This window comes from Borostomias antarcticus, assembly GCF_949987555.1.
Source record: "Borostomias antarcticus genome assembly, chromosome: 2".
Classification (NCBI taxonomy): domain Eukaryota; kingdom Metazoa; phylum Chordata; class Actinopteri; order Stomiiformes; family Stomiidae; genus Borostomias; species Borostomias antarcticus.
In genome coordinates, this window is record NC_140235.1 from 38,968,753 (window position 1) to 38,995,048 (window position 26,296).

The 26,296-nt window shown below is 49.8% G+C and overlaps 2 protein-coding genes across 3 annotated transcripts in view; one reads left to right on the forward strand and one right to left on the reverse strand.

Moving 5' to 3' along the window:
- The window catches only part of lhfpl2a (LHFPL tetraspan subfamily member 2a), a gene marked incomplete at both ends in the record, with an annotated part of 5,292 nt that extends 2,419 nt beyond the window's left edge, over positions 1 to 2,873 (forward strand). The window contains 2 exon segments of the mRNA XM_084456351.1: positions 2,619 to 2,658; positions 2,660 to 2,873. Of these exon segments, the coding sequence (XP_084312477.1) occupies positions 2,619 to 2,658; positions 2,660 to 2,873 (254 nt within the window).
- Positions 2,874 to 11,672: 8,799 nt separating this feature from the next.
- Positions 11,673 to 25,226, reverse strand: LOC311323983 (secretory carrier-associated membrane protein 1-like; the record flags this gene model as incomplete). Of its 2 annotated transcripts, none has more annotated exons than XM_084456335.1 (9): positions 25,102 to 25,226; positions 20,877 to 20,954; positions 20,408 to 20,515; positions 17,637 to 17,742; positions 17,167 to 17,295; positions 13,605 to 13,764; positions 12,880 to 12,981; positions 12,595 to 12,712; positions 11,673 to 11,822 (listed from the first exon to the last, which is right to left on the reverse strand). In XM_084456335.1, the coding sequence occupies exons 1-9, from the start codon at positions 25,159 to 25,161 to the stop codon at positions 11,673 to 11,675; spliced, it is 1,011 nt and encodes a 336-aa protein (XP_084312461.1). In that variant the 5' UTR covers positions 25,162 to 25,226. The 2 variants fall into 2 exon arrangements, with proteins under 2 accessions (XP_084312461.1, XP_084312460.1); XM_084456334.1 differs by having other exon boundaries at positions 17,637 to 17,748.
- Between the last annotated feature and the right edge of the window lie 1,070 nt (positions 25,227 to 26,296).

The following is a 26,296-nucleotide window of genomic DNA, read 5'->3' on the forward strand; positions in this document are numbered from 1 at the left end:
TGTGTGTGTGTGTGTGTGTGTGTGTGTGTGTGTGTGTGTGTGTGTGTGTGTGTGTGTGTGTGTGTGTGTGTGTGTGTGTGTGTGTGTGTGTGTGTGTGTGTGTGTGTAGAATTGAAACCATACCTTCAATCCGTCAGCAGAGCCAGTCTGGCAGGCAGGGCAGCGCAGCAACATGTGGAAAGAATTTATGACCTAGTTTTCATTTCCTCGTTAATACGATATTGGGAGCTCTTGAGAGAGAGAGAGAGAGAGAGAGAGAGAGGGAGAGAGGGAGAGAGGGAGGGAAGGAGAGAGAGAGAGAAGGAAGGAGAGAGAGAAAGTGGAAAGCTTGTGTCGGCACCGCACTTTTGTTTTTCATCCCCTGGTGGAGCGAATAAGTTGGGCAGAGACAGACAGGGGGGGGGGGGGGGTCCTGGTAGAGAGACGCGACAGAGATACAGATATCAGGCTCTGACTGTCTCTCTCTTTCTCCTGCTCCCTCTCTCCATCCCCCCTCTCTCCCTACGCACGGTGTCCTCTGGCCCTCTATTTTGATAGATCTATGATCTTTAATCATATTATTCAAAGTGTTTCCTCCTGAGATTCGGGCGCCCCCGCAGGCCGGCGAGGGAACTGCTCCCGAGAGACGGAGAGAGAGAGGGAGGGAGGAGAGGGGAGGGGAGGAGGAGAGGAGGGGAGGGGAGGGGAGGACTGAGAACAGCCATGACGGAGTGTCTACAGACCTGGTCTGTCTCTCTGCCTGACCTACTGACCCCTGGCCTGCTCCTCCAACACCCAGCACACACTGTAGCTGTGTGTTCTGACTAGACCGTACTGTAGTTGTGTATATCAGAGTAACCAATACTGTAGTTGTGTATATCAGAGTAACCAATACTGTAGTTGTGTATATCAGAGTAACAAATACTGTTGTAGTGTATATCAGAGTAACAAATACTGTAGTTGTGTATATCTGAGTAACAAATACTATAGTTGTGTACATCAGAGTAAACTGTACTGTAGTTGTGTGTATCAGACTAAACCATACTGTAGTTGTGTATATCAGAGTACTGTAGTTGTGTATATGAGAGTAAACCGTAACTGAGTTGTGTGTATCAGAGTAACGCTGAGTGTTTCTGAGTAAACCGTAGCTCTTGTGAGCGTTGTTAGGAGGGACAGGGCGGCGCGGGATTGAGAATGAAACGTGTTTTTTAATGACAGGAATGTTCCTCCTGCTACGTTTGTAGTACAGTATGCTGTTGGACTTCTTGGTGGGTCCTGCTGTCGTAGTAACGTTACATACTTGAACAATGTAGTCTGTCAGTGGAGCAGTGTATCAGTATATTACTGCTCTGTTTATGCAGAGCTGGCATATGAACGGGGGGGGGGGGGGAGGTATGACTACAGAGGTGTTGAGGCTGAATCGGCACCGCGTTAAAAAGTGGGTCAGTGGTCTCCACAGGAAGTGACCCCAGTCTTTCAGTGGAGGACGCAGGCAGCTGGTGGGGTCAGTCAGTGGCTGGGGGGCTGGGGCGGGGGGGGGGGTGGGTAGGGGGTGGGAAGCCCCTCTCGCTGCCTTTTCCTGTTGTGCGTCCTGCGTAACCCCAGGTCACGCTGCGCAGAGACCCGGAGGTCGCTGCCATTTTGGGGGAATTTCGTCTCCCCTGTCCTTCTCGGAGGGTCATCGCAGACAGACGGGGAGGTCTTGTTTTTCTTAATCCTGAGACATGTTTGAACGTGATGGTCAGGAAATGATTTTTCTTCTTTTTTTTTGACCCACTAACATTTTTGTCCGACGGGATATTGCTGCTATGGATGTTTCTGGAACAGGAAATATTTTCACACCACAGAATGTCGCGCTAGTGTAGATGAGTTCTGTAGTATCCTGTTCTCAGACATCCCTCACAACTGAGCCAGGAGAGGGAGGTCTGCTCTGTATTGAGATGTGGAATGAGTGAGTGAATGAATGGGTGAATGAGTGAATGGGTGAATGAGTGAATGGGTGAGTGAGTGAGTGAGTGAGTGAGTGAGTGAGTGAGTGAGTGAGTGAGTGAGTGAGTGAGTGAGTGAGTGAGTGAATGAGGGGGTGAGTGAGTGAGTGAGTGAGTCATTTGTACTTTGTTGACATTGTCATTTGCACTGTCCTGTCTTTGCACAGTCCTGTGTCGTCCTTGTCCCAATGTTTTCTATCCATCAGTGTTATGCACCAACTGACCAGAACAAATTCATAATATACGTAAAAAAAAACCTACCTGGCAATAAACTGATTCTGATTCTGGTAATGGACTACACTGATGTAGCGCTTTTATCCAAAGCGCTTTACAATGGCCTCTCATTCACCCATTCACACACACACATTCACACACACCAACACACACATTCACACACACCACACACACATTCACACACACATTAACACACCAACACACACATTCACACGCCAGGCAAGGCTCTAGCCCGCACACTCGGAGCAATTTGGGATTCAGCGTCGAGTGGGGGAGAGGAGAGGAGGAGCCGCGATTCGAACCGCCGATCCCCGCGACCATCAGTCGGCCGTATCTCCCGAGCCCCCGCCCCCCCCGATTCTGACCCGGTTTTGCCGTGTGCCCCCCCCCCCCCACCCCCCCCCCCCCCTTCTCCAGGCCTGTTCCTGATCCTGGGTCTGATGCTGTACCCAGCCGGCGGGCTCGGACAAGGTGCAGCTGTACTGCGGGCCGGACGCCGCCCCCTACAGGGCGGGGCTCTGCTCCATGGGCTGGGCCTTCTACACCGCCATGGGCGGCACCGTGCTCACCTTCGTCTGCGCCGTCTTCTCCGCCCAGGCCGAGATCGCCACGTCCAGCGACAAGGTCCAGGAGGAGATCGAGGAGGGGAAGAGCCTCATCTGCCTCCTCTGAGTCCCGGGGGACGCCCACCGACCGACCAATCGAGGAGCGGCAGAGGGAGGAGCGGAGGGGGTCGACCCCTCGCCGTCCTCCTACTACTCCCCCCGCCCCCTCCTACCTTGGGGCCAGCCTGTCCACCAGAGGGCGCCCTTTGCATCGTTTACCACTAAAGACTGACTCTTTGACTATGTATTGTTGTTGTTGTTGATGTGGGAGAATTCTACAGTGCCAAGCTTTTTTTCCAATGTGTGTGTACTTCCTTTTTCCACCACTAGAGGTGCTGAGTGTCGTGTCTTTACTGTATGTCCATGTGTGTTCTGTGTACGCGTGCCAGTACCAGGTTTCCTGTCACTGTGTGTTGTTGTAAATAGGTGTGTGTATATACTGTACATAGGAATGAACTGGGAAGGAGGGTCTTCAGACTCGCTCAGTCAGGCTGCGTTCGTGATGTCACTCTTGCCTTGAATACTGGTGCGTTGTTCTGACCGGACCAGCGACCAGCGAGACCTGCGGGGTCGTCTAAATGTTTGTACGCCAGCCGTGTGAGTAGCTTAACAAGGGAACCACTACTCAGTCGAAATAAACTACTCACAGATATGGCCTTTTAGTTCTAGCGTGGGTGTCCTTAAAGCTTACGGAATGTACTGTCTTCTGATTGGCCGATGTGTTATGTCGTGTTTTCGGACCCTTGAAATGTATTGATTAGAAAGCCTCAGCGGCGAAGCGTCACAGGGACAGCATGACAGCAAAGAGAGAGCTGGAGAGTGTGTGTGCGTGTGTGTGCGTGTGTGTGTGTTTGTGTGTGCGTGCGTGCCAGTCTGCTTGCCTCCATTTTTTTTTTTCAAATACTGAGATGAACTCAACAGAACCGCCCTCCCCCCAACCCCTGCCCCCCCCCCCCCCCCCCCCCCCACAGCGACAGCCCTTGCCTGTCCTCATTCAGGTCCTCCTCAACAGATCTTACACCCAGCGGAATAAGACTATGAAGTGGGTGAAGAGGACACACAGATGAAGTATTATTATTAATATGATTATTATAATTTTTATTATTATAATATGTTACTAGTTTCAGGGAGGTTCCTTGTTCTCGAGAAGCTGTAACCACAGAACCGCAGTCTGTTGAGTCTCAGTGTCCCGACGTCCCACATCTGTCTGACCAATCAATAAAGAAGGAGAAAACAGCGCGTGTCCCCGGTGTGAGTTCCTCTATCTGGATGAGCATGACTGACTGCTTTACACTGGGGAGGGAGGAGGAGGAGGAAGGAGACGAAGATGGTGGAGGTGGAGGAGGAGGAGGAGGGAGATGAGAAGGAGGAGGGAGGAGATGAAGATGGTGGAGGAGGAGGGAGATGAAGATGGTGGAGGAGGAGGAGGAGGAGGGAGATGAGGAGGAGGGAGGAGGAGGAGGGAGGAGATAAAGAGGGTGGAGGAGGAGGAGGGAGGAGATGAGGGTGGAGGAGGAGGAGGAGGGAGATGAAGATGGTGGAGGAGGAGGAGGAGGAGGGAGATGAAGAGGGAGGAGGAGGAGGAGGGAGATAAGGAGGAGGAGGGAGGAGATAAAGAGGGTGGAGGAGGGAGGAGGAGGGAGATGAAGAGGGAGGAGGAGGAGGAGGGAGGAGATGAAGAGGGAGGAGGGAGGAGATAAAGAGAGTGGAGGAGGAGGAGGAGGGAGATGAAGAGGGAGGAGGAGGAGGGAGATGAAGAGGGAGGAGGAGGAAGGAGATGAGGGTGGAGGAGGAGGAGGGAGGGCAGAGCAGTGAGACCTTGGTTTTTTGGGAGCAGTGTGTGTGTGTGTGTGTGGTGGGGGGGGGGGGATGTTTCCAGGCGGTGTGTGTGATCAGTTTTTCCACTGATCCAGGACTAGAGGGGGTGTATCGCCCTGCTCTTGGATGCTTCTGGAAGGAACGGAGACCGACTGTCTTAACCCTCCACACCCCCACCCTCTCCCTCTCTCCGTCTCCGAAACGACTCCTCAACATGTCCTCCGAACACTAGCGCCCTCCTCACCCTCCTCACCCTCCTCACCCCGCCCCCTACTTCCCCTCTGACTGTTTAGACCACATGTAGACCTCCCTGTGTGTATCCCAAGAGTCCAGAAAGAGAGACTGTGTGTGTGTATGTGTTGTATTACGTGCATGTGTGTTTGTGTCCATATGTGTGTGTGCGTGTGTGTGTCCGTGTCCACAACTGAGTCATTCCCCTGTACCTCCCTGCAGTTTGACCACAGAGAAACCTCCAGCCCCTGGCACACACACACTCACACACACACACACTCACACACACACACACACACACACACACACACACACAAACTAAACACAATGCTTGATGACTTCCAGATTGGACAGCAGCGTCTCCCACATCTAGTCCTGGTTGACTGACAGAGCTCCTGGACTAGACTGGACCAGAGACATCTAGCCCTGGTTGACTGACAGAGATCCTGGGCTAGACTGGACCAGAGACATCTAGCCCTGGTTGACTGACAGAGCTCCTGGACTAGACTGGACCAGAGACATTTAGCCCTGGTTGACTGACAGAGATCCTGGGCTAGACTGGACCAGAGACATCTAGCCCTGGTTGACTGAGTTCCTGGACTAGAGACATCTAGACCTAGTTGACTGACAGAGCTCCTGGACTAGACTGGACTGGAGACAGCTTGTCCTAGTTGACTGACAGAGTTCCTGGACCAGAGACATCTAGCCCTAGTTGACTGTCAGAGGACGCAGCAGAGGAGCGAGCTCAGCCTCCTCCTCCACGTCCCTCTGTCTGAGACGGAGAAAGAGAGAGGGGGGTGGTAGACATGGTAAGAGGAAGAATTTATATATATATAGAGAGAGAGAGAGAGAGAGAGAGAGAGAGAGAGAGACAGAGACAGAGAAAAAGTGACAGTGAGAGACAGAGACAGAGAGAGAGTAGACTTAAACAACGCCTACAGTATTAGTTCTCTGGGTCCTGAAGCCGGTTTCCCTGCTCGTTAACCCAGAAACGGACTTGAGCACCGCGTGACCTCACAACCCAGATGCGTTCTAAAAATGGCCTCCGTCGGTCGAATTAGGCCCCTGTCAGGCCAGAGATGGAGGGAGCGAGAGGGATGCCTGCAGTAAATGCCTGAAACTACAAAAACCATCACGGGAAAGTCGCCACGTTCCTTCTCCCCCCTTCACCGTCTTCCTTCCTCGAATCATGACATAAGGAAATGGTAATAAAACTAGGAAGAACGAGTGTGTGCGAGTGTGTGTGTGTGTGAGTGTGTGTGTATGTGAAGGGGGGGGGCGCGCTCTAACAATCTCTTCCTGGGTGGGCTCCACCGTTCCCTGGTCAGACATGTAGCAGTGTGTGGCTCTTGTGTGCTGGTGTGTGTTGAGTCGTGTTGGGCCCGTCCGTCCGTGCTGTAGTGTTGTCTCTGGCCTTCGTCAAGGCAGACAGGATCAGGCGACCGTGCGCCAAGCTGCACACAGGACTCCAGCAATGACCGCATCGTCATCGCCTGTGCTCCGTTTCCAACCGATGGATAAACGAGGGTGATCTGGTATCCATTAAGACGGATGCCCACTGGATACACGTGCGCGCGCGCACACAAACACACACACACATACAGCTCACATGCGCGCGCACGCACACACACACACACACACACACACACACACACAGCTCTGGATACACACACGCGCACACACACGCACGCCTCTGGAGAACACACTAACACACGGCTCATCTTTCACTGGTCTCCCATCAGGCCCAGTTGAACAAACACTTGTTGCTTGTGTGGGCAGCTAATCTGGTAGGATGTTTGTGCCGTATGCCGGTACAAGTGTGTGTGTGTGTGTGTGTGTGTGTGTGTGATTGATGAATTATGACATTTAACGTAGAGAGGGAGAGCTGTTTTGAGTTCAAAGGAGACAGATTGTTTTTATTTGATCATCCATCCATCAACATCCTGTAATGTGACTTAATTCATGGTTCAATTGCACACTATAGCCTACTGTTTACACATTCATAGATACACCAACAGTTCAGGACCTTAATTCAGTAACGGTCACACATGAAAGTAACTAACTTCAGGAAGCTCGTCGAGGGCTTGTTGGGCACCTTAGTTTGGTTGGTTAATACTGACATCTAGTGGACTTTAGCTGGTGGTGCAGACTTCAACTATACCTTTCAACACAACCTACTGCACCAATATACTGTAATGGCATTCTGAATATAATTATAGTTGTTGCGCAGCACTGGGTCGGGGCCGGGTGGTGTAAGAGGAAGGAGACAAATTACAAATATATGAGGGTCTCGGTGTACACATACAGTATATATACACAAACTGGTGCCGACATAAGTTTTCCAGTAAACTGCTACAGTTAGGAGATGGTTTGAGGTTGTACATGGCCACAGATCTTGGCCGCGTTTCCCGCTAAAGAACATTCTTAAGGAAGCCTTCTTAAGCAACCCTTTGTATGGGAGTTAAGAAGTACTTTGGAGTTAAGTGTTTCTTACTGTAACTCGTTGGGAAACCCGGCCCTTTTCTGTCCTGGCCACACCGTGAACTGCCCACCGACGTCAGGACTGCTCATATTTCACCATAGGCTCAAAACTCACCTCTTCAAGAAGTAGCCTACTACCAGGATTGTCCCTCTTAAAGCACCTATTTTTTTGTTTTAGTGCAGTGTATTTCAAATGCATAAACTTCGTGTGGAACAGAACTTCAAGGAGGCAAAAACCGTCAAATCAACAATTTATTGAGCATGCCTATTACTAACCCATGGGGTCAGAACTTCGGCAATACTGAATTCACATAGAAGGGCCGCAGCTTTTAAACTGGCTTCAGGCCAGGACTCACATGACAAACACATTTGCATACAAAGAATGGTCAATGTATCGGCTGAGCTTAGCATCATGTTACAAGATCTCACTTTCAGAGGCGACCATTTGCTATAGACCAAGGATCATGCTGACTCAGGGACAAAGGCCACCTGTTGTAACTCACGTGCTAAACTCTTTAAATGAACACGGTTCAAACTAGTTGAGGTTTATTCATTATTCTATAAAATTGATTACTACATGAGAGTAATACAGATGGGATTAATGTAATACAGTATAAAATGTACTACATTAGTTATTTACCTTTGCACTTTACCTTGAGCACTTGATTATACTCTGTCACTTGTTTAGAAAGGAGATGTCTTGTGAGTTCTGGTGAGTAGTTGTACACTAACTTCCTATGTTAAATGCAATTATTGTAAGTTACTTTGAATAAAAGTGTCATCTAAATTACTAATATAATGTGAACACTTAAAGACATGCCATGCTGTTGCTAACTAGCCAAATAACCCTAAACCCTATAAAATAAATTTATTTTTTTTATAATAAAAACTGATTCTGATTCTAATTGTAAGCTATAATGATAAGATAAGATAAGATAAGAGATCCATGTTAGCATTAATGAATCTTAGCTGGGTGTTGCTGAAAGCTGAAGATTGAGGGTGGATGTCATATTTCCTTCTGGCGTAGGACTGGACCCATGTGCAAAGTTTGGTGATTTTTCATGCAGGGAAGTCAGACTTCCTGGGAAGAAGAAGAAGATTCAGAATATTGGGGACCGACCGAGTAAGAGGTACCGACAGCTGAGACCGCCCAGCCCCTAATAACTTATTATAATAACATAACTTATTATAATAACATAACTTATTATAACTTATTATAATAACATAACATTATAATAACATTCATAACCCAGATGGAAGTTAACTTTAGAACTTTATTTAGTGTTAATACAATAAATATACAAAACTCAAACTATTCAACATGCGACTGATGGGGAAACAAGAGTGCATCTGTACAGTACCATTAGATTCAGGATAACAGCAGTCCATTCGTCAATTTTACAAAATATACAAACATCCCTTAATTCATCTTTCCAGATCATTTCATTGTCAAGAGATGAGTTTTGTTTCATTCTCAGTGTTTTTACTACATACTGTGCATGTGTAGCTGATTCATAAATCCATCTTAAAGCCACAGTCCTTCAACAAACAAACTGTTCACACTGTAGTGTGGTCTCCCAGCTCACATTCAGAAATCATACTTCAAATTAATTTTTAATATTTTTTTAAAGCAAGGAAAAATAAGAGGCACATTCTGAGGTACCGTTCATTCAGACTTCTTTAGAAAAGAGAACAGCCTCATGTGCACGCGCACGCACACACACACACACACACACACACGCATACACACATACTATATGTCCTGATTCTCAAATGCACAAACCACAAAGAGATTGGTAAAGCACAATCTAAAAGGAAATCATCATGATATATATATAAAAAAAGGAGAACAAATCAACACAACACTCTGCGATTGTGCTGGGGTCTCGGAGTCAGAAGGACCCCTGCCCAGCGTCGTCCTACAAACCCCCCCCCCCCCCCCCCCCCCCCTTACACGTGTGCTACACCCCCCCCCAACCCCCACCCACACACCCAATTACACGTGTGCACATACTTGTCCAGTTAAACCTGATAAACATATGTACAGACACACATTCTTAACCCATGTGCATGTTAAACTCAAAAGACTCATTGCAGACAAGATCAATGAAATCAGATCTAGGATCCCTGATCGTGAGGAATCAAAAGACGAGATCTAACTGGAATATTATCATATATATATCATAACACATGACAAACAACACGTTATAGAGGGGGGCGATCCTATTCTCTCTCCTGTTCCGAGAGGATTTGAGACGCTAAATGGATCTGCTTCAACTGTTTGATGCACAGCATCAATTGAACAGAATCCACCATGTAGTACAGTAGGATTGTAGACAGTGTGAGGGAGAGGCCTAGAATATTTGCCGAGTAGTTTTCAGAAGTCTTTTCATGCATGTGGAGAGTAATATCCTGAGTAACACTGACGTGAATGACCAGGTAAAGGCTGGAGACTTCTAGCATGTTAGCTTAGTTTAGCTAGCATGCAGGTCGACGTTCTTCAGTCAGGAGAGTTATAAAGACGCACCAGCGTGTTCATGCAGGAGAGAAGCCGCACCACTGTCACCAGGGAAGAACATCATTAGAGAGGACAGTTTCAGGACACACCAGCGTGTTCATTCAGGAGAGAAGCCGTACCACTGTGACCAACTTCAGTCAAAAGGAAAAAAAAAATCTCTTGTAGAGTAATAGCATGGCAAGTCCTAATCAAAACAATGATCCATGAACACGACAAGGACCACGAAATGCGAGTGATGTTTCGTATAACTTATTCAAATATTATTACTTTCTCTTATTTTTTCTGAAAACAGAAGGTTGACCATCACAAGCCCATGCTTCGACAGTTCTCAAACAATCTTGCGGAGTAAGAAGGTGCTTTTCCTACACTCGTGTTATGAGGATCTCACATCCTCACCGCGTACAGTAGGAAGATCTCACATCCTCAATAGACGCGATATAAAAACACGGATGTCGCCAGTAAGACCGCGATGATGAGCATACGCGTTTATTCACATACAGTCAGATGAAACTACCAAGGTGTGAGCATTCCAAGGCAAGATCATGTTATGGAATGCACGGCATTCATTTTAAGCTGTCCCCACACTGCCCCGACCGACGGCAACGTTGGATTGGGTGTGAGATGTTTCTTGCCGTCGGTTGGACAGAATTTTTTAAAGATATTTTTTAGGGCTTTTCAGCTTTAATGTTATAGGACAGTGTAGAGAGACAGGAAATGTGGGAGAGAGAGAGGGGAGGACATGCGGCACAGGACCCGAGCCGGGAATCGAACCCGGGTCCGCCACGCGAAGGACTAGCCTTCATATGGTGCACGCCTTACCCGGTGAGCTACCGGTTGGATGGAATTTTGCAGCTGAATTTTAAAACTTCGAACATTCTAACGACCAACTGCCAACTTTAGAATGTTGGGTGTTGGCAGTTGGTTGGCGTTGGTTGGCGCCGTGTGAGGACACCTTTAGACACAGCCAACTCCCTCCACCAGGGGACAGCTTTCTAGGAGTCAGACAAAACCACCGAACAGGAGCCATCTTCATCTAACAAACCCCCTTTACAAGCTTCTGGATCAAAAAAGATAACTCAGCATAACAAATAACAGTACTCAGATGCCTAAATCTGATAGCGTGGAAGGTTCTACGTGGAAGGGAACGGACGTTCTACGCAGATGAGATCCAGAGACTACGCGACCGAGGGGGGAGAGCGCGTCGGTGAACCACAACTGAGAAGCGTTGGAGGAAATGGGAGTTGCACATCTGGGCGGGTTGGTCATTCCCTGGCCAGATGTGGAAGGCGGAACACTAACTAACCACAGGCCTCCGGGCGGCACCGACGTTTACACAAAGACATGCTAACGGTCATCCACACCCATGTACACACACACACACACACGTGTGTATATACGCGCATGCGCACACGCGCTGTGACAGAGAACGGACGATGAGGGACGAGAGTCACTGGAGTGCATCAGGTCACTGAGGTGGGCGGAGTTAAGGATCTTCTGGGCGAGAGAGAGGAGGGATTTGTGGGTAAGAGGCTGGACCCTGTCTGAACAAACTGACCAGTGCTTCTCTCCTCTCTGCTCTGGGAGAAATAAGCAGGACTGGACATGTGAAGGCCGTACTAGTTTCCCCGTAGCAACCGTCTAAGGTCACTTAGAGGGGCGGGGCCACCTCTAGGTATTCAAACAGGGGCGGGGCCTCGGAGGAAGCAGGATGTCGCCATGTGGGCAGAGTCAGGAGGAGGAACGGGGGAGAGGGGGAAGTGCATGGATTGGACAGAGAGGAGGGGGGGAGGGCGGGCTTTGGGGCTCTCCGGGGGCCAATCAGATCTGTTCCTTGAAGGAGCTCCGGGCGGCGGTAGAGGCGGCGTTGGCGGCGGCCGTCTGGACCGTCTTGTTGGCCATGACGCCCGAGGCGAACTCCTGCTGGGCCTTCTCAAAGCTGGCATCCGTGGTCCGGTACATACCATGGACCTGGGGGGGGGGGGGGAGAAGGGAGGGAGGGAGGGAAAGAGGGAGGGAGGGAGAAAGGGAGGGAGAGGGAGGGAGAGAGAAGGAGAGAGGGAGGGAGGGAAAGAGAAGGAGAGAGGGAGGGAGGGAGAGGGAGGAAGAGAGGAGGAGAGAGGGAGGGAGAGAGGAGGAGAAGGGGATGGAAAGAGGGAGGGAGGGAGAGAGAAGGAGAGAGAAGAGAGAGGGAGAGAGAGGGAGGGAGGGAGAGAGAGGGTAGGAGAGAAGGAGAGGATGAGAGAGACATTCAGGGAACAGCATGTCACTCAAAGTGAAACAGCCCCCATCAAGGTGAAATCATAGCAGCGATGTACACTAAGGTTGTTCCTGGTTGATTAATCGCTGGGTGGTATGAACGATTCATCCATTCAGCATTTTTTGCCGACATTCAAAAGATTAGATTCCAGCATTTGAAAGGACGTGTTTATTTGAATGAAAAATAGTCAAGACCACAGTTCCATTGACACAAAGAAACACAGTTCCATTGATTTTGACGCTGTATTTTATCCCCCATTGGTCCACTCCAATCAATATCCAGTCAAAATGAATGACCGCAATTTGACCACAATCGATTAATAACCAAAAATCGACTTTGACCGCCATGAACGGTAAATCGATAAACTTGACTCACCCTTAATCATATCATTCAATTAGGCTTAAGACTAACTGCCCCAATGTGTGTGTGTGTGTGTGTGTGTGTGTGTGTGTGTGTGCGTGTGTGTGTGTGTGCGAGCCGTACCTTTTTGAACATGATGAGTGACATGACTGACAGGGCAGTGAAGAGGGCAGCGATGAAGATCATGACGATGCCCACCGGAATGCTCTTGTTCAGGCCAGTCAGGGCCGAGATCCATCCGCTGGGGAGCCAATCACAGCACAGCTCGAGATACAGCGCGTCTCGCGCGAACGTGATGAAACCGACACAGCCGCTGTGCTCTTTTTCTGTCGACGTTACCTCCCCTGTGTACTATATACCGTATGCCGTGTCACTTCCTGTGTTCGGCTCGCAGCTTCCTGTTCCTACCTGGTGCCCCAGCCGACGATGCCGATGGCCTGCATGACGTGAACGCCGAACTGACAGATGTAGACGAAGAAGAAGACGAAGAACCTAAACGAGCTGTCGCCCCTGGAGAAAGAGAGAGAGGGAGGGAGAGAGAGAGAGGGAGGGAGATATAGACTCATAAAGTGTGTCTGATATGGTGTGTGTACGTGTGTGTGTGTGAAGGTGTGTGTGTGTGTGTGTGTGTGTGTGTGTGTGTCTATGTACTGTATCAGGTGTGTACCTGAAGGCTCCGTAGATTGGTCTGTACCAGCAAAATGAGCAGGGTGTGTGTGTGTGTGTATCATGTACCAGGTGTGTACCTGAACGCCCCGTACAGCGGTCTCTACCAGCAGAAGGAGCAGGGTGTGTGTGTGTGTGTGCGTGTGTGTGTGTATCATGTACCAGGTGTGTACCTGAAGGCCCCGTACAGCGGTCGGTACCAGCAGACAAAGGAGCAGGGTGTGTGTGTGTGTGTGTGTGTGTGCGTGTGTGTGTATCATGTACCAGGTGTGTACCTGAAGGCCCCGTACAGCGGTCTGTACCAGCAGACGAAGGAGCAGGGTGTGTGTGTGTGTGTGCGTGTGTGTGTGTATCATGTACCAGGTGTGTACCTGAAGGCCCCGTACAGCGGTCTGTACCAGCAGACGAAGGAGCAGGGTGTGTGTGTGTGTGTGTGTGTGTGTGTGTGTCATGTACCAGGTGTGTACCTGAAGGCCCCGTACAGCGGTCTGTACCAGCAGACGAAGGAGCAGGGGGTGAAGATCATGAACCAGAGCATGGCCAGGCCGAAGTCCACGCCGCGCGACCCGTCCACGCAGAACCAGGCCAGGCAGCCCAGCATGTTGGCCAACAGCGTCCCCGTGTGGACTGGAGGGGAACAGACAGGAACGCCGTTAAGACTGACGGGTAGCGCCGGGAGAACGGGCCAATCGGCGTGCGGTGACGGGCCGAAGGGCGGTCTCAGACGGTGGAAAGTCGGGCGGGCTGTGATAAGGGCACGGCGGTCTCCGGTGTCCTGCCAAGACTGGCTAATGAAGAGGATGGAAGAGGAGAACGAGGAGAGAGGCAGGCTGGGTAATTCGATACGAGAGTCTGGCGCCCGGCGCACACGAGCGCACGTACACACGCTCGCGCGGTCACGCACGCACATGAATATACACACCCATACACGCACTCGCACACACACAAACACAGACGCACTCACTCGTTTGCACGCTCGCACATGCATATACGCACGCTCGCACACGCACGCGCACAGTCACACACACACGCACGCACCCACAAACACTCACACACACAAACACTCGCACACACAAACACTCACACACACAAACACTCGCACACACAAACACGAACCCACGCACACGCAAACCGAACACGCGGCTTAATAATTCACAGCGTGGCGTCCAGCCTAGTGGGACGGGCAGCGCCGGCATTCGTCACCGCGGTGAGGAATCTAACACACCTCCGCCGCTCCACACACTACTGGCCAGGGGGGGACAGAGAACCGGAGCGCCAGTAAAACCTCCCTCCCTCCCTCCCTCCCTCCCTCCCTCCCTCCCTCCCTCCCTCCCTCCCTTCCTTCCTTCCTTCCTTCCTTCCTTCCTTCCTTCCTTCCTTCCTTCCTTCCTTCCTTCCTTCCTTCCTTCCTTCCTTCCTTCCTTCCTTCCTTCCTTCCTTCCTTCCTTCCTCCCTCTGAAGCTCGAACTAATCCGAGGTTAAATCGAGGTGGCGAGCGACCGTTCAGCTCTTATCCCAGTCCCACACAGGGCAACTACAACCAGAAAGGGAGGGAGGGAGGAAAGAAGGAAGCAAGGAAGGAAGCAAGGAAGCAAGGAAGCAAGGAAGCAAGCAAGTAAGCAAAGAAAGGAAGAAAGAAAGAAAGAAAGAAAGAAAGGAAGGAAGGAAGGAAGGAAGGAAGGAAAGAGAGCGCGTTATTCAAAGTAGCGGAACCGGGTCGGGGCCGTGGCGTGGACCCGGGCCAAATCTGAGCCGGCAGTCAGCTGACCCGGTCACACAGCCCGACCTGCGTGACCCCGGAGCTCCACGTGGGCCGCGTCATGTGGTGCCCGGCGTTCCGCTGCCGACGGCGTCGCCGGCTCAAATCTAATACACACGCCTAACGAGTTTAGAAAGACACACGAGTCTGGAATGTGGGATGACTGTGAGGAGAGAGGATCTGGAGCACGCTTAGAACAGACGACTTTCAAAGATAATGTCTTGAATCATTGTGAGGGGGTGGGGGAGAGGTTCTATTAGGAGATGAGGGGGTGGGGGAGAGGTTCTATTAGGAGATGAGGGGGTGGGGGAGAGGTTCTATTAGGAGATGAGGGGGTGGGGGAGAGGTTCTATTAGGAGATGGGAGGAGATGAGGGGGTGGGGGAGAGGTTCTATTAGGAGATGAGGGGGTGGGGGAGAGGTTCTATTAGGAGATGAGGGGGTGGGGGAGAGGTTCTATTAGGAGATGAGGGGGTGAAGGAGAGGTTCTATTAGGAGATGAGGGAGTGGGGGAGAGGTTCTATTAGGAGATGAGGGGGTGGGGGAGAGGTTCTATTAGGAGATGAGGGGGTGGGGGAGAGGTTCTATTAGGAGATGAGGGGGTGGGGGAGAGGTTCTATTAGGAGATGAGGGGGTGGGGGAGAGGTTCTATTAGGAGATGAGGGGGTGGGGGAGAGGTTCTATTAGGAGATGAGGGGGTGGGGGAGAGGTTCTATTAGGAGATGAGGGGGTGGGGGAGAGGTTCTATTAGGAGATGAGGGAGTGGGGGAGAGGTTCTATTAGGAGATGAGGGGGTGGGGGAGAGGTTCTATTAGGAGATGAGGGGGTGGGGGAGAGGTTCTATTAGGAGATGAGGGGGTGGGGGAGAGGTTCTATTAGGAGATGAGGGGGTGGGAGAGAGGTTCTATTAGGAGATGAGGGGGTGGGGGAGAGGTTCTATTAGGAGATGGGAGGAGATGAGTGGGTGGGGGAGAGGTTCTATTAGGACATGAGGGGGTGGGGGAGAGGTTCTATTAGGAGATGAGGGGGTGGGGGAGAGGTTCTATTAGGAGATGAGGGGGTGGGGGAGAGGTTCTATTAGGAGATGAGGGGGTGGGGGAGAGGTTCTATTAGGAGATGAGGGGGTGGGGGAGAGGTTCTATTAGGAGATGAGGGGGTGGGGGAGAGGTTCTATTAGGAGATGAGGGGGTGGGGGAGAGGTTCTATTAGGAGATGAGGGGGTGAAGGAGAGGTTCTATTAGGAGATTGGAGGAGATGAGGGGGTGGGGGAGAGGTTCTATTAGGAGATGAGGGGGTGGGGGAGAGGTTCTATTAGGAGATGAGGGGGTGAAGGAGAGGTTCTATTAGGAGATGAGGGGGTGGGGGAGAGGTTCTATTAGGAGATGAGGGGGTGGGGGAGAGGTTCTATTAGGAGATGAGGGGGTGGGGGAGAGGTTCTATTAGGAGATGAGGGGGTGGGGGAGAGGTTCTATTAGGAGATGGGAGGAGATGAGGGGGTGGGGGAGAGGTTCTATTAGGAGATGAGGGGGTGGGGGAGAGGTTCTATAAGGAGATGAGGGGGTGGGGGAGAGGTTCTATTAGGAGATGAGGGGGTGGGGGAGAGGTTCTATTAGGAGATGAGGGGGTGGGGGAGAGGTTCTATTAGGAGATGGGAGGAGATGAGGGGGTGGGGGAGAGGTTCTATTAGGAGATGGGAGGAGATGAGGGGGTGGGGGAGAGGTTCTATTAGGAGATGGGAGGAGATGAGGGGGTGGGGGAGAGGTTCTATTAGGAGATGGGAGGAGATGGGGGGGTGGGGGAGAGGTTCTATTAGGAGATGGGAGGAGATGAGGGGGTGGGGGAGAGGTTCTATTAGGAGATGGGAGGAGATGAGGGGGTGGGGGAGAGGTTCTATTAGGAGATGGGAGGAGATGGGGAATGATTGAGTTAGAGCTGTGGATCAGGTTAGGAGGAGGAGGAGGAGGAGGAGGAGGAGGAGGAGAAGGGAGGAGGAGGAGGAAGGAGGAAGAGGAGGAGAAGGAGGAGGAGGGAGGAGGAAGAGGAGGAGAAGGAAGAGGAGGAGAAGAAGGAGGAGGGAGAGGAGGAGAAGGAGGAAGAGGAGGAGAAGGAGGAGGAGGATGAACTGGTTTCCTTGTGCTCTTCTGTGAACTCCTTAACCAGTCTTAACCAGATCTTAACCAGTCCAGCCAGGAGTTCACAGAAGGGCCCCCGGAAACAGGCCTGAAACCCAAACTGGGGCCCTCGAGGCATGAATACTAGAGCAGCACTCACACATCCAGAGGTAGTACATGATCTTCACCGTCTTCTGGAACTCCACGGGGATGTCCACCGTGATGTCGTGGTAGAAGCAGGGCCCCACGGGGAACTTCTCCGGGAGCGGGGGCCAATTGTTCCTCCTTCCTGAGGGGGGAGGGAGAGAGACAAAACGTTAATAACAGCGTTAATAACACGTCGCATGAACGTACCGGATCTCGGGCGTTAGGAAAGGCTTTGCCATGCGCAACACTGTACCGTCGCTCAGCGCTCTTCATTTTCAAGTTTGTGCTTCGTGAGCGACTTACTGTCTGTGCTCAGTGATGTGTGAACGTCGGAGCGATATCTGAACGCTGGGTAAATGTCAACGCTCGTTCTAGAGAGATTGAGGGACTGTAAATGCTGCTGCTGGTTCTAGTAGCTCCAGAGAGGTTGAGGGGATGTTTGAACGTTGTGTAAACGTTGGCGCTAACGTTCTGGCGTCGTACCTCCGGAGAGATTGAGCGACTGCATCTCTCTTTCCCGGCGGTCGAGCTCAGCGGCCTTCCTCTCCAGCTCCTCCTGTCTCTTCATCAGCTCCGCAGCTGCCCGTGCCTGCTCCTACACACACACACACACACACACACACACACACACACACAGACGCACACATGCAAAACCACAGGGTTGAGTGGAGTCAGACAGCTACTGTATTCACAGCTCATGGCATCAGAGCGTGGGCGCAATGTTCTTCACGGCTGGAACAAACTTCATAATAGAAAGCGTTTTTTTCTTCTTTTTTTTAAAGCAAACTGGCTGAGGGAGTGTTATTGTATTGTGTGTGTAAGTGTGTGTGTGTGTGTGTGTGTATGTGAATGTGTGTGTATTTGAATGTGTGTGTGTGAATGTGTGTGTGTATGTGTATGTGAATGTGTGTGTGTATGTGTATGTGTGTGTATATGAATGTGTGTGTGTGTGTATGTGAATGTGTGTGTGTGTGTGTGTGTGTGTGTGTGTGTGTATGTGAACTTGTGTGTGTGTGAATGTGTGTGTGTATGTGTATGTGTGTGTGTGTATGTATGTGAATGTGTGTGTATGTGAATGTGTGCGTGTGTGTGGACCATTGCCTCAGGAGTCACTGCACGGTTTTTGCCACCCGCCCCGCCCCCCCCCCCGCATGTGTGACTCAGAATAATTAACACTCCCCGTCTAATTTCAGCATTTGCTAATTGCCTTCTGAAGTTGTGCAGCAGGGAGAAGTCCATCTGAAATGTGTGGGGAGTAAAGCCTCAACCATCTGTCAAATTATCCTCTCCAAAGGGGCCAATCTATCAACTAGGCCCCAGTTCCTGTACACAAACATACTGTACAAGACAGGTGAGAAATTAAAGGAAGGATTGAAGGAAAAACCAACATAAAGTGTCTTAGTTAGGTGCCAGAACAGCTTCGATGTGCCTTGGCATAGATTCTCTATGGAAGTTTCTGGAACTCCACTGGACGGATGGGACACCGTTCTTCCTAAATATATTCCCTCGTTTGGTGTTTGATGATGGTGGTGGAGAGCGGCGTCTAACACGTCGGTCCAAAATCTCCCATCGGCGCTCAATTAGATTGCGTTCCGGTGACTGCGAAGGCCGTAGGATATGATTCACGTCTTTTTCATACTCCTCAAACCGCCCAGTGACCCCTGGCGCCCCTACGGAGGGGGCGTCGTCATCCTGGAAGAGGCCGCTCCCATCGGGACGGACATGTTTCGTCGTAGGATAAAAGTGATCACTCAGAATGACTTTGTATGGATTTGCAGAGACCCTTCCCAATAAGGGGACAAGTGCACCCAAACCACGCCACCCCCCCCCCTCCCCACAGCTCAACAGAGCCTCCAGACCCCCTCACTGCAGGGGTCAGGGGTCAGGCGTTCAGGCCTGGAAGCATCTGCATTCGTTATGTTTCTCCATTCACTTATTCGGGGTTTTCTTTTAATTTTTCACCAGTCTGTAAGTAGTTAGTACATGGAATTTTATTATGTTTTAATTTAATTATGGTTTTATTTTTATTTTTTTGCCATTGGGGGCGGCTGTGGATAGTTCATCTGTCATCGTTTTTTAATTATACATATATTTTACACGTTTGTTTGTATTGACCGTTGTTATTGGGTGAAAAAAATCGTGGTAAACACACGATTAATCGACTAGTCGACTATTTTGCGGGAGTAGTCGATGACTACTAAATTCAGTAGTCGTGAATGCCCTAGTATACAGCAGCACACTTAGCACCCCCCCCCCCCCCCCCCCCCCGTGCTCTCTCCTGCCCCCGGGCTGCGTGTAGCCAGCAGCGGCAGCGTGTCAGAGTCCACTCGTCTCGTTAGCGAGCCAGGCCCCCTGGCGCCGTCAGCCCCGGCAGAGCATGACCGGGCGCAGAGAGACGTGAACGCCGTTCCTATGGTGATACCCTCCATGGCGACGGGCGCGGAGCCTGCGTGAATCCTCATGTGTTTCAGGGCGGGAGAAGAGGGAGGGGCCACGAGTTGGAGAGCGCGCTCTGTCTCCGTGGGTTCTGTGGGGGGTCTGCGTTGAGTGTGTTGAGGTGCCCGGGGGTTGGTGTGTAGAGGGTGGGGGTGGGGGGGTACGGTAGGGGTGGTCAGGGGTACCTGGGTCTGTGTTGAGGTGCCCGGGGGTTGGTGTGTGGAGGGTGGGGGGGGTACGGTAGGGGTGGTCAGGGGTACGTGGGTCTGCGTTGAGTGTGTTGAGGTGCCCGGGGGTTGGTGTGTGGAGGGTAGGGGGGGGGGGGGTACGGTAGGGGTGGTCAGGGGTACCTGGGTCTGTGTTGAGTGTGTTGAGGGTGGGGGGGGTACGGTAGGGGTGGTCAGGGGTACCTGGGTCTGTGTTGAGTGTGTTGAGGGTGGGGGGGGTACGGTAGGGGTGGTCAGGGGTACCTGGGTCTGTGTTGAGTGTGTTGAGGGTGGGGGGGGTACGGTAGGGGTGGTCAGGGGTACCTGGGTCTGTGTTGAGGGCCCGGGGGTTGGTGTGTGGAGGGTAGGGGGGGGGGGGGGTACGGTAGGGGTGGTCAGGGGTACCTGGGTCTGTGTTGAGGGCCCGGGGGTTGGTGTGTGGAGGGTGGGGGGGGTACGGTAGGGGTGGTCAGGGGTACCTGGGTCTGTGTTGAGTGTGTTGAGGGTGGGGGGGGGTACGGTAGGGGTGGTCAGGGGTACGTGGGTCTGCGTTGAGGGCCCGGCGGTTGGTGTGTGGAGGGAGGGGGGGGGGGGGGGGGTGGTCAGGGGTACCTGGGTCTGTGGGGCCTGGCTGTAGGCCGGAGGCTCCTCCGTGGGCTTCATGATGGCGGGTTGCGTGTTGGTGGCGGGCGCCGTTTTGGACGCCAGGCCAGCGGGAGCCTGAGGGGAGAAAACGCTGATGTTGAATAACTCTTCTTCTACTGTATACAGTAGGAGAGAGCTGAATCTGAATAACTACTGAACATTTAACAGTTTATTCCGGGTGAAACTGTTTTTTTTTTCTTCCCTCTGGAATATGTAGGGGTGGGACCCTCTGTAAAGCACATTGTGTTGCCTATGTGTAAGAAATGCGCTATACAAATAAAGTTTGATTTGATTGGATTGGATATTCACTGTCCCATCAAACCAACTAGCTAATCCTTCTTCTTGCACACCTGGCCCTCAACACCTCACCTCACAAAACACACATACGATCAGAAGGTTGTGGGTCATCCATTCGAGCTGACTGGGGTGTGCTTACTGGTTTTCCGTCTGTGAAGGGGTTGTACTCTTCCAGTCCCGGAGGAACATTCTGTGTAACTTGTGTCACCGACGGATCCTTAGGGAAAACAGGGTTGAAATTAGCGTGAGGCTATAAGCAGGATTTTGGCTGTACGCACACAGAACCGACAGTTATAACACAGATTCCACCTGCTACCAATGCGAGTGGTGAATTAACTCAGTCAAAGCTACGCTAGGGACCAGGTCTCAAAGATATGAAGTTAACTTTGCAAAGCAAACAAAAAAACAGGCACCCTTGAGCATAATAGCTTCATACTCATGGCTAAACTCGGTAGAGAAACTTTACTGAGGAGAATTCCTACTGCCTGCGAAACCCAGCAACACTTTTCACCCCCAGCCCAAGCCTATAATTCAATACTGGCAAAGAGAGGATGATTCCAATGATTTTCACTGCAAGTTGTCTATAAATAGCCTTGTCTCCGAGTTAAGACTGGAGGAGAACGCCCACAGCTAGCACAAAAGACGGAAACAATAAGGAAGTCATTGTGCACTGTTCATGGCATGCAGTTGTATGGTATTGTAGTTACATACAGGCTGCACTACCCTTGATTCATTGAACCTACCGCTGCTGTCAAAGGAAAAATCCTTGTATTTCCAAAAGGGTTTTCAGAATGTTGAAAAGAACATTCCAATTCCTGTTTTTGGTTTAGAATAGCCTACATTTAATTGGTCCCAGGACCGAGAGGTGTTCAGAGGTTGGAAAGGATTTCAATTGATGTAAAAATATATATATTATTATTTCTTTTTTTTAAAACACCAATGGAGATATGAGGTTTTGACCCGACAGCAGAGCTACCGTTTTTCTTAGGATAATCCAGATAGCAGGTTAGAATCGATGGAGAGATGAACCATTAGAGCCCTGAATATCCCATTCTGAACACACCACCTCTGTAAACAGCACAAAACAGTCCAGATAGGGCAAGTCTAGATTGTTCTGTGTTTACAGAGCGCACTGCGCCCTGTAAGTACAGCTCAAGAATGACATATTGTTTGCCTACTGTGTGTGTGTGTGTGTGCGCACGTGCCTGCGTGTAGGACTGTCTATGCCACCTATAATGACCCTTTCAACATGTTCAGTAGCCTGTCAGCTCTGTGAATACACTTGATCCAGTCACTGCTCCTGGTAGTGAGCAGACTGCATCTAAACCAGGGCTGCGTTTCCCAGAGGCATCGTAGCGCTATGTTCATCATAAGCTACGGCGTTCATCGTAGCGCTACTATGAACGTAGCGCTACGATGAACGCCGTAGCTTACGATGAACGTAGTGCTACGATACCTCTGGGAAACGCAGCCCAGGCCTGTAGATAAGGCTTAAGACCAGTTTGCTTACCATGAGAAGTTTTCAATCATGCAAATTTCATTCAGAAGCTACTCCTGTGGGGTATAGCCTATAGCCCAGTATTCCAGAGGTAATATCCCAGTCCAGCCCCAGTATAGTCCAGTCTAGTGCTACAGTCTAGTGCTACAGTCTAGTGCTACGGTCTCTCCTTCATCTGGTCTCCCTGACTTACTGTAGGACAATCACAACGCTTCTCACTCAGTCTCTCCAACAGAGAGGAAGAGAAGCCACTTATCATGAGGCCAAGGACATAAATATTTCAGGTTGTATCTTGATGAATCTTTAATAAGTCCCAATAACACACACACACACACACACACACACATTTCGCTCCTAACTGGCACTGTTTTTGAGAGCTTCGGACAAAGCAGGCCATCCTACCTGATGCGCCATCTTTTCTATTGGCACCACAAGTGGAACCTCTATTGTCAATGTTGCAGAATAGCCTAAAATCCATATTATGCTAATATCACGGAAGAGTCTACCAGCCTCAAGAAGGGGATTGGCCGATGATATTTACCACAACGGGGAAAGCTGCCAATTGGAGCCCAGGCACCACCTGTCGCTATGACAGCAGCACCATATGATTTCATCAACTATTGAGGAGAACAGCTTCGATGCGCCTGGAGAAGAGGATGCAGCTCCAAGCCTCGAAGTCTTTACTGCGAAACCGAAATAACCGAACAGATGAACAACACAATAACAGAATCAGAATCAGATCGGCACACAATGGCTTCCTTTCAGGGTAACATCCAGCAGATGTTAGCAGCGCGGCGGAGGTACAGTTACACTAATCGCTATGCACACTCTAATAACGGGGCTCCATCAATAATTGACTCCCTGTGTCATGCGGTGGTCAACACACACACGCACACACGCACGCACGCACACACACACACGTTGGGCATTCCTTCCCAGGAAACACGCACTGTGGGAATGTAGCCCAGTTTTCCCTCAAGCAACAAATGCATGACTACAACTTTTTTTATTACAAAATGGAGGAATTCTCTTGCTAGTCTACAGTCAGCACAGCAGTCCAACCACACGGGCAGTATGTTTCCATAGGGACAGGTGGTGACTAGTGTTTTTTCAGCGGATAGGCAGTAACACAGGGGGCGGCTGTAGCTCAGTTGGTAGAGCGGGTCGTTCAATGATCGAAGGGTCAGTGGTTCGAATCCCAGCTCCGACTGTCCACATGTCGAAGTGTTCTTGAGCAAGGCACCTAACCCCAAATTGCTCCCAATGAGCAGGTTAGCACCTTGCATGGCAGCTACCGCCATTGGTGTGTGAATGGGTGAATGAGAGGCCATTGTAAAGCGCTTTGAGTGCCGCTAAGGTGGAAAAGCGCTATGTAAGTGCAGTCCATTTACATGTCTCTGGTCTCTCTCTGTTACTGTAGATGTTTACTGTGTACAGAGAATGGTCGCTCTGTATCACTGACCTGCTCTAGGATTTAGAGATTCTGACTGCCGCCCAAATGCACTTTGACAAGTGGATAGAATAGAAATGTTAACAAGTACGGGTTCAGGTACAGTGGAGTTCTTGTAATCGCATGTCCTTGCAGTATCTTATCAGTGCTAATCCGTTCCTTATTCCAGTCCAAGGTACTTAGCTAGACATTTAGAGGCTTCCAAACTGGCAATTTACTATCCGTCGTCTAGCAGTCTGTCAGTATCATCCTCATCTACTTATCCCATCTGATCATGGATGACCATGTCTCTGACCATGATGTGGCAGCGCAATTATATAACGTTCAAGTATACAGCTGTGCATAGTGTTCAACTGTTTGCGTGTTGTCAGATGTTGAGGGGTTGAGCAGTGGTGGCTGCTGTGAGTGTGTGTGCGCGCGAGTGTGTGTGTGTGCAAGTGTGTGTATGTGTGTATGTGAGATGAAAATAAACTGCAGCATCTCTGGTAGTGTGGCTAGAAGCAATAACGGGGAACATCTAAGCTGGTTCTAGGAGCGAGTGTGTGTGTGTGTGTGTTTGTGTGAATGAGAGTGAGTGTGCGTGGTGGGGGGGTGCAGGGGGAGAGATATTCAAACTAAGGACGATTCAGACCCTTATACCAGCCTAATAGGAAGAGAAGTGCAAGATCAAAGGTGTGCTTTCCACCCATTGACAGCATGAACAAAGCCAGTCTAAACATCTGAAAGGTTGACAATGCCACTATCATAATGAAATGCAATTTAGTCGTTGCACAACTACTGCCAAGTTATTTGAAGGCATCAGAATGTGTGACATCATGATGGCAGAACATCATATGATTTGATGCCAACTTGCATTCCTCTGTCTCATTGATCTCCTCCTGTCTGCCAAATGTTGTTTCACTGACACCTCATCAGAAGGTTGATTATCATCTTTATCTTACGAAAGACAAAAGGCTTCCTGTCTGTATTACAATTCAAATCATCTGGCTCGTTTTAATCCTCTTACCATCTGATAGCACATTTTGTAATTTCTATTGCTGCTGCCTTGTTCGGCTCTACTTGTAGCTAAGCATAAACCAATTTAGCAATGTTTACATCTTGTTAAATATGCAATGGTCTGAAATGTAATCTAGATTATATTGAGCATTACTGTGATTCAAAAGACCCTGCATTGTACCGTTATGCTGGCTAGTACAGTAGAGCTAGCTAGCCACCACTTACCTAAGTTAGCTGGATAGCAATTGTTGCTAACGTTAGTTGTAATAAACAACTGTCTACAGACAATAGACCAACATTTCTAGATGAGTTCCTGTTTCAAAACAGGTCCTTGTGTGTTGAATCACCCTGAAACATTCAACTGGATCGACTGAGAATGAGACAACACCGGTCACATAAAGTTAAGACATTTCTAGCTACCTGGAAAGGATTGCTGATGACATCCGGATCCGCGAACGGGTTCCTATCGAAATCTGACATTTTAGACTCGTTGGATTATCTTGTTGTTTATTTAACCGTTATGTTGTTAAACAGCTGCACTTGAAAACTACTGTACGACGTGACTTGCTCGGAGCCTCGATCGGCAAGATGGCAGGAGGATGAAGAGGAGGAGGATGAAGAGGAGGAGGATGAAGAGGAGGAGGATGAAGAGACGTCCCTGTGTGCTCAGTCAGTCCCCTACCGCCCCCTAGCTGCTGATGAGAGACCTGCATCTACTAGACTGGGTTAAGCTACTGTAGCACGTTAGCCAACCTTATAAAACACAATTCAACATTCAACATCAGTTTATTGCCATGTGGTTTTTACTGGGAATTTGCTTATGTCGATAGTGTGTAGGCTACACTGATGGATTGACTAGTAGACGGGTGCAGGTCAGGATAGGGCAGTGTAAACATAAAATATAATTTTTTAAATTTTATTTAACCTTTATTTATACAGGTAAAAAAAACACGTTGAGTTCAGAGGACTCATTTTCAAGTGTGACCTGTTCACAATCATTCAGCACTCGTTACACTAAGTTACAAACAACAGGACAGAATTACAATAAAAACATACAGGACTATGTGTAACAATAACAACAATAAAAGTCGAAATTCTAAAAGTGCAAAGTGCATAATTATAATATATAATATAATAATAATATATGCAAACATATTCCAATGTTATCATTACAATTGTGCAACGACGAGTTAAGAATAAACGTGAAGAGTTTAACAGTTTAACAGAAGAGCCGACCGATTTCAGGTCGATATGTGTTGAGCGCATATCCCCGTGCCTCTGTCATGTGACCTGGACTTGTCCAACTCATACTTCCGCTAATGCGTGGACAAGCAGTCCGAATCCTTAAACTGAACCGAATCTTTTATTCAGTTCTTATAAGAGATTAGTCTTGGGGAGTTCACTGAATCGTTTCATGCATAATCCTTAAACCGAGACGGGATTCAGAATCATTTGAAAAGGGATTCTCTGCACTCGGTTCATAAAAAAAGATTCGGTTCGTTTGACAACTACGCCAACAACACAGTGCGCATCATCCTTCACGGTGGATGAGGGAAAAAGTTAGCCCATTGAGCTGAAAGTTTTGTTTTGCTTCTACGTTTGGTTGGGAGTTTCT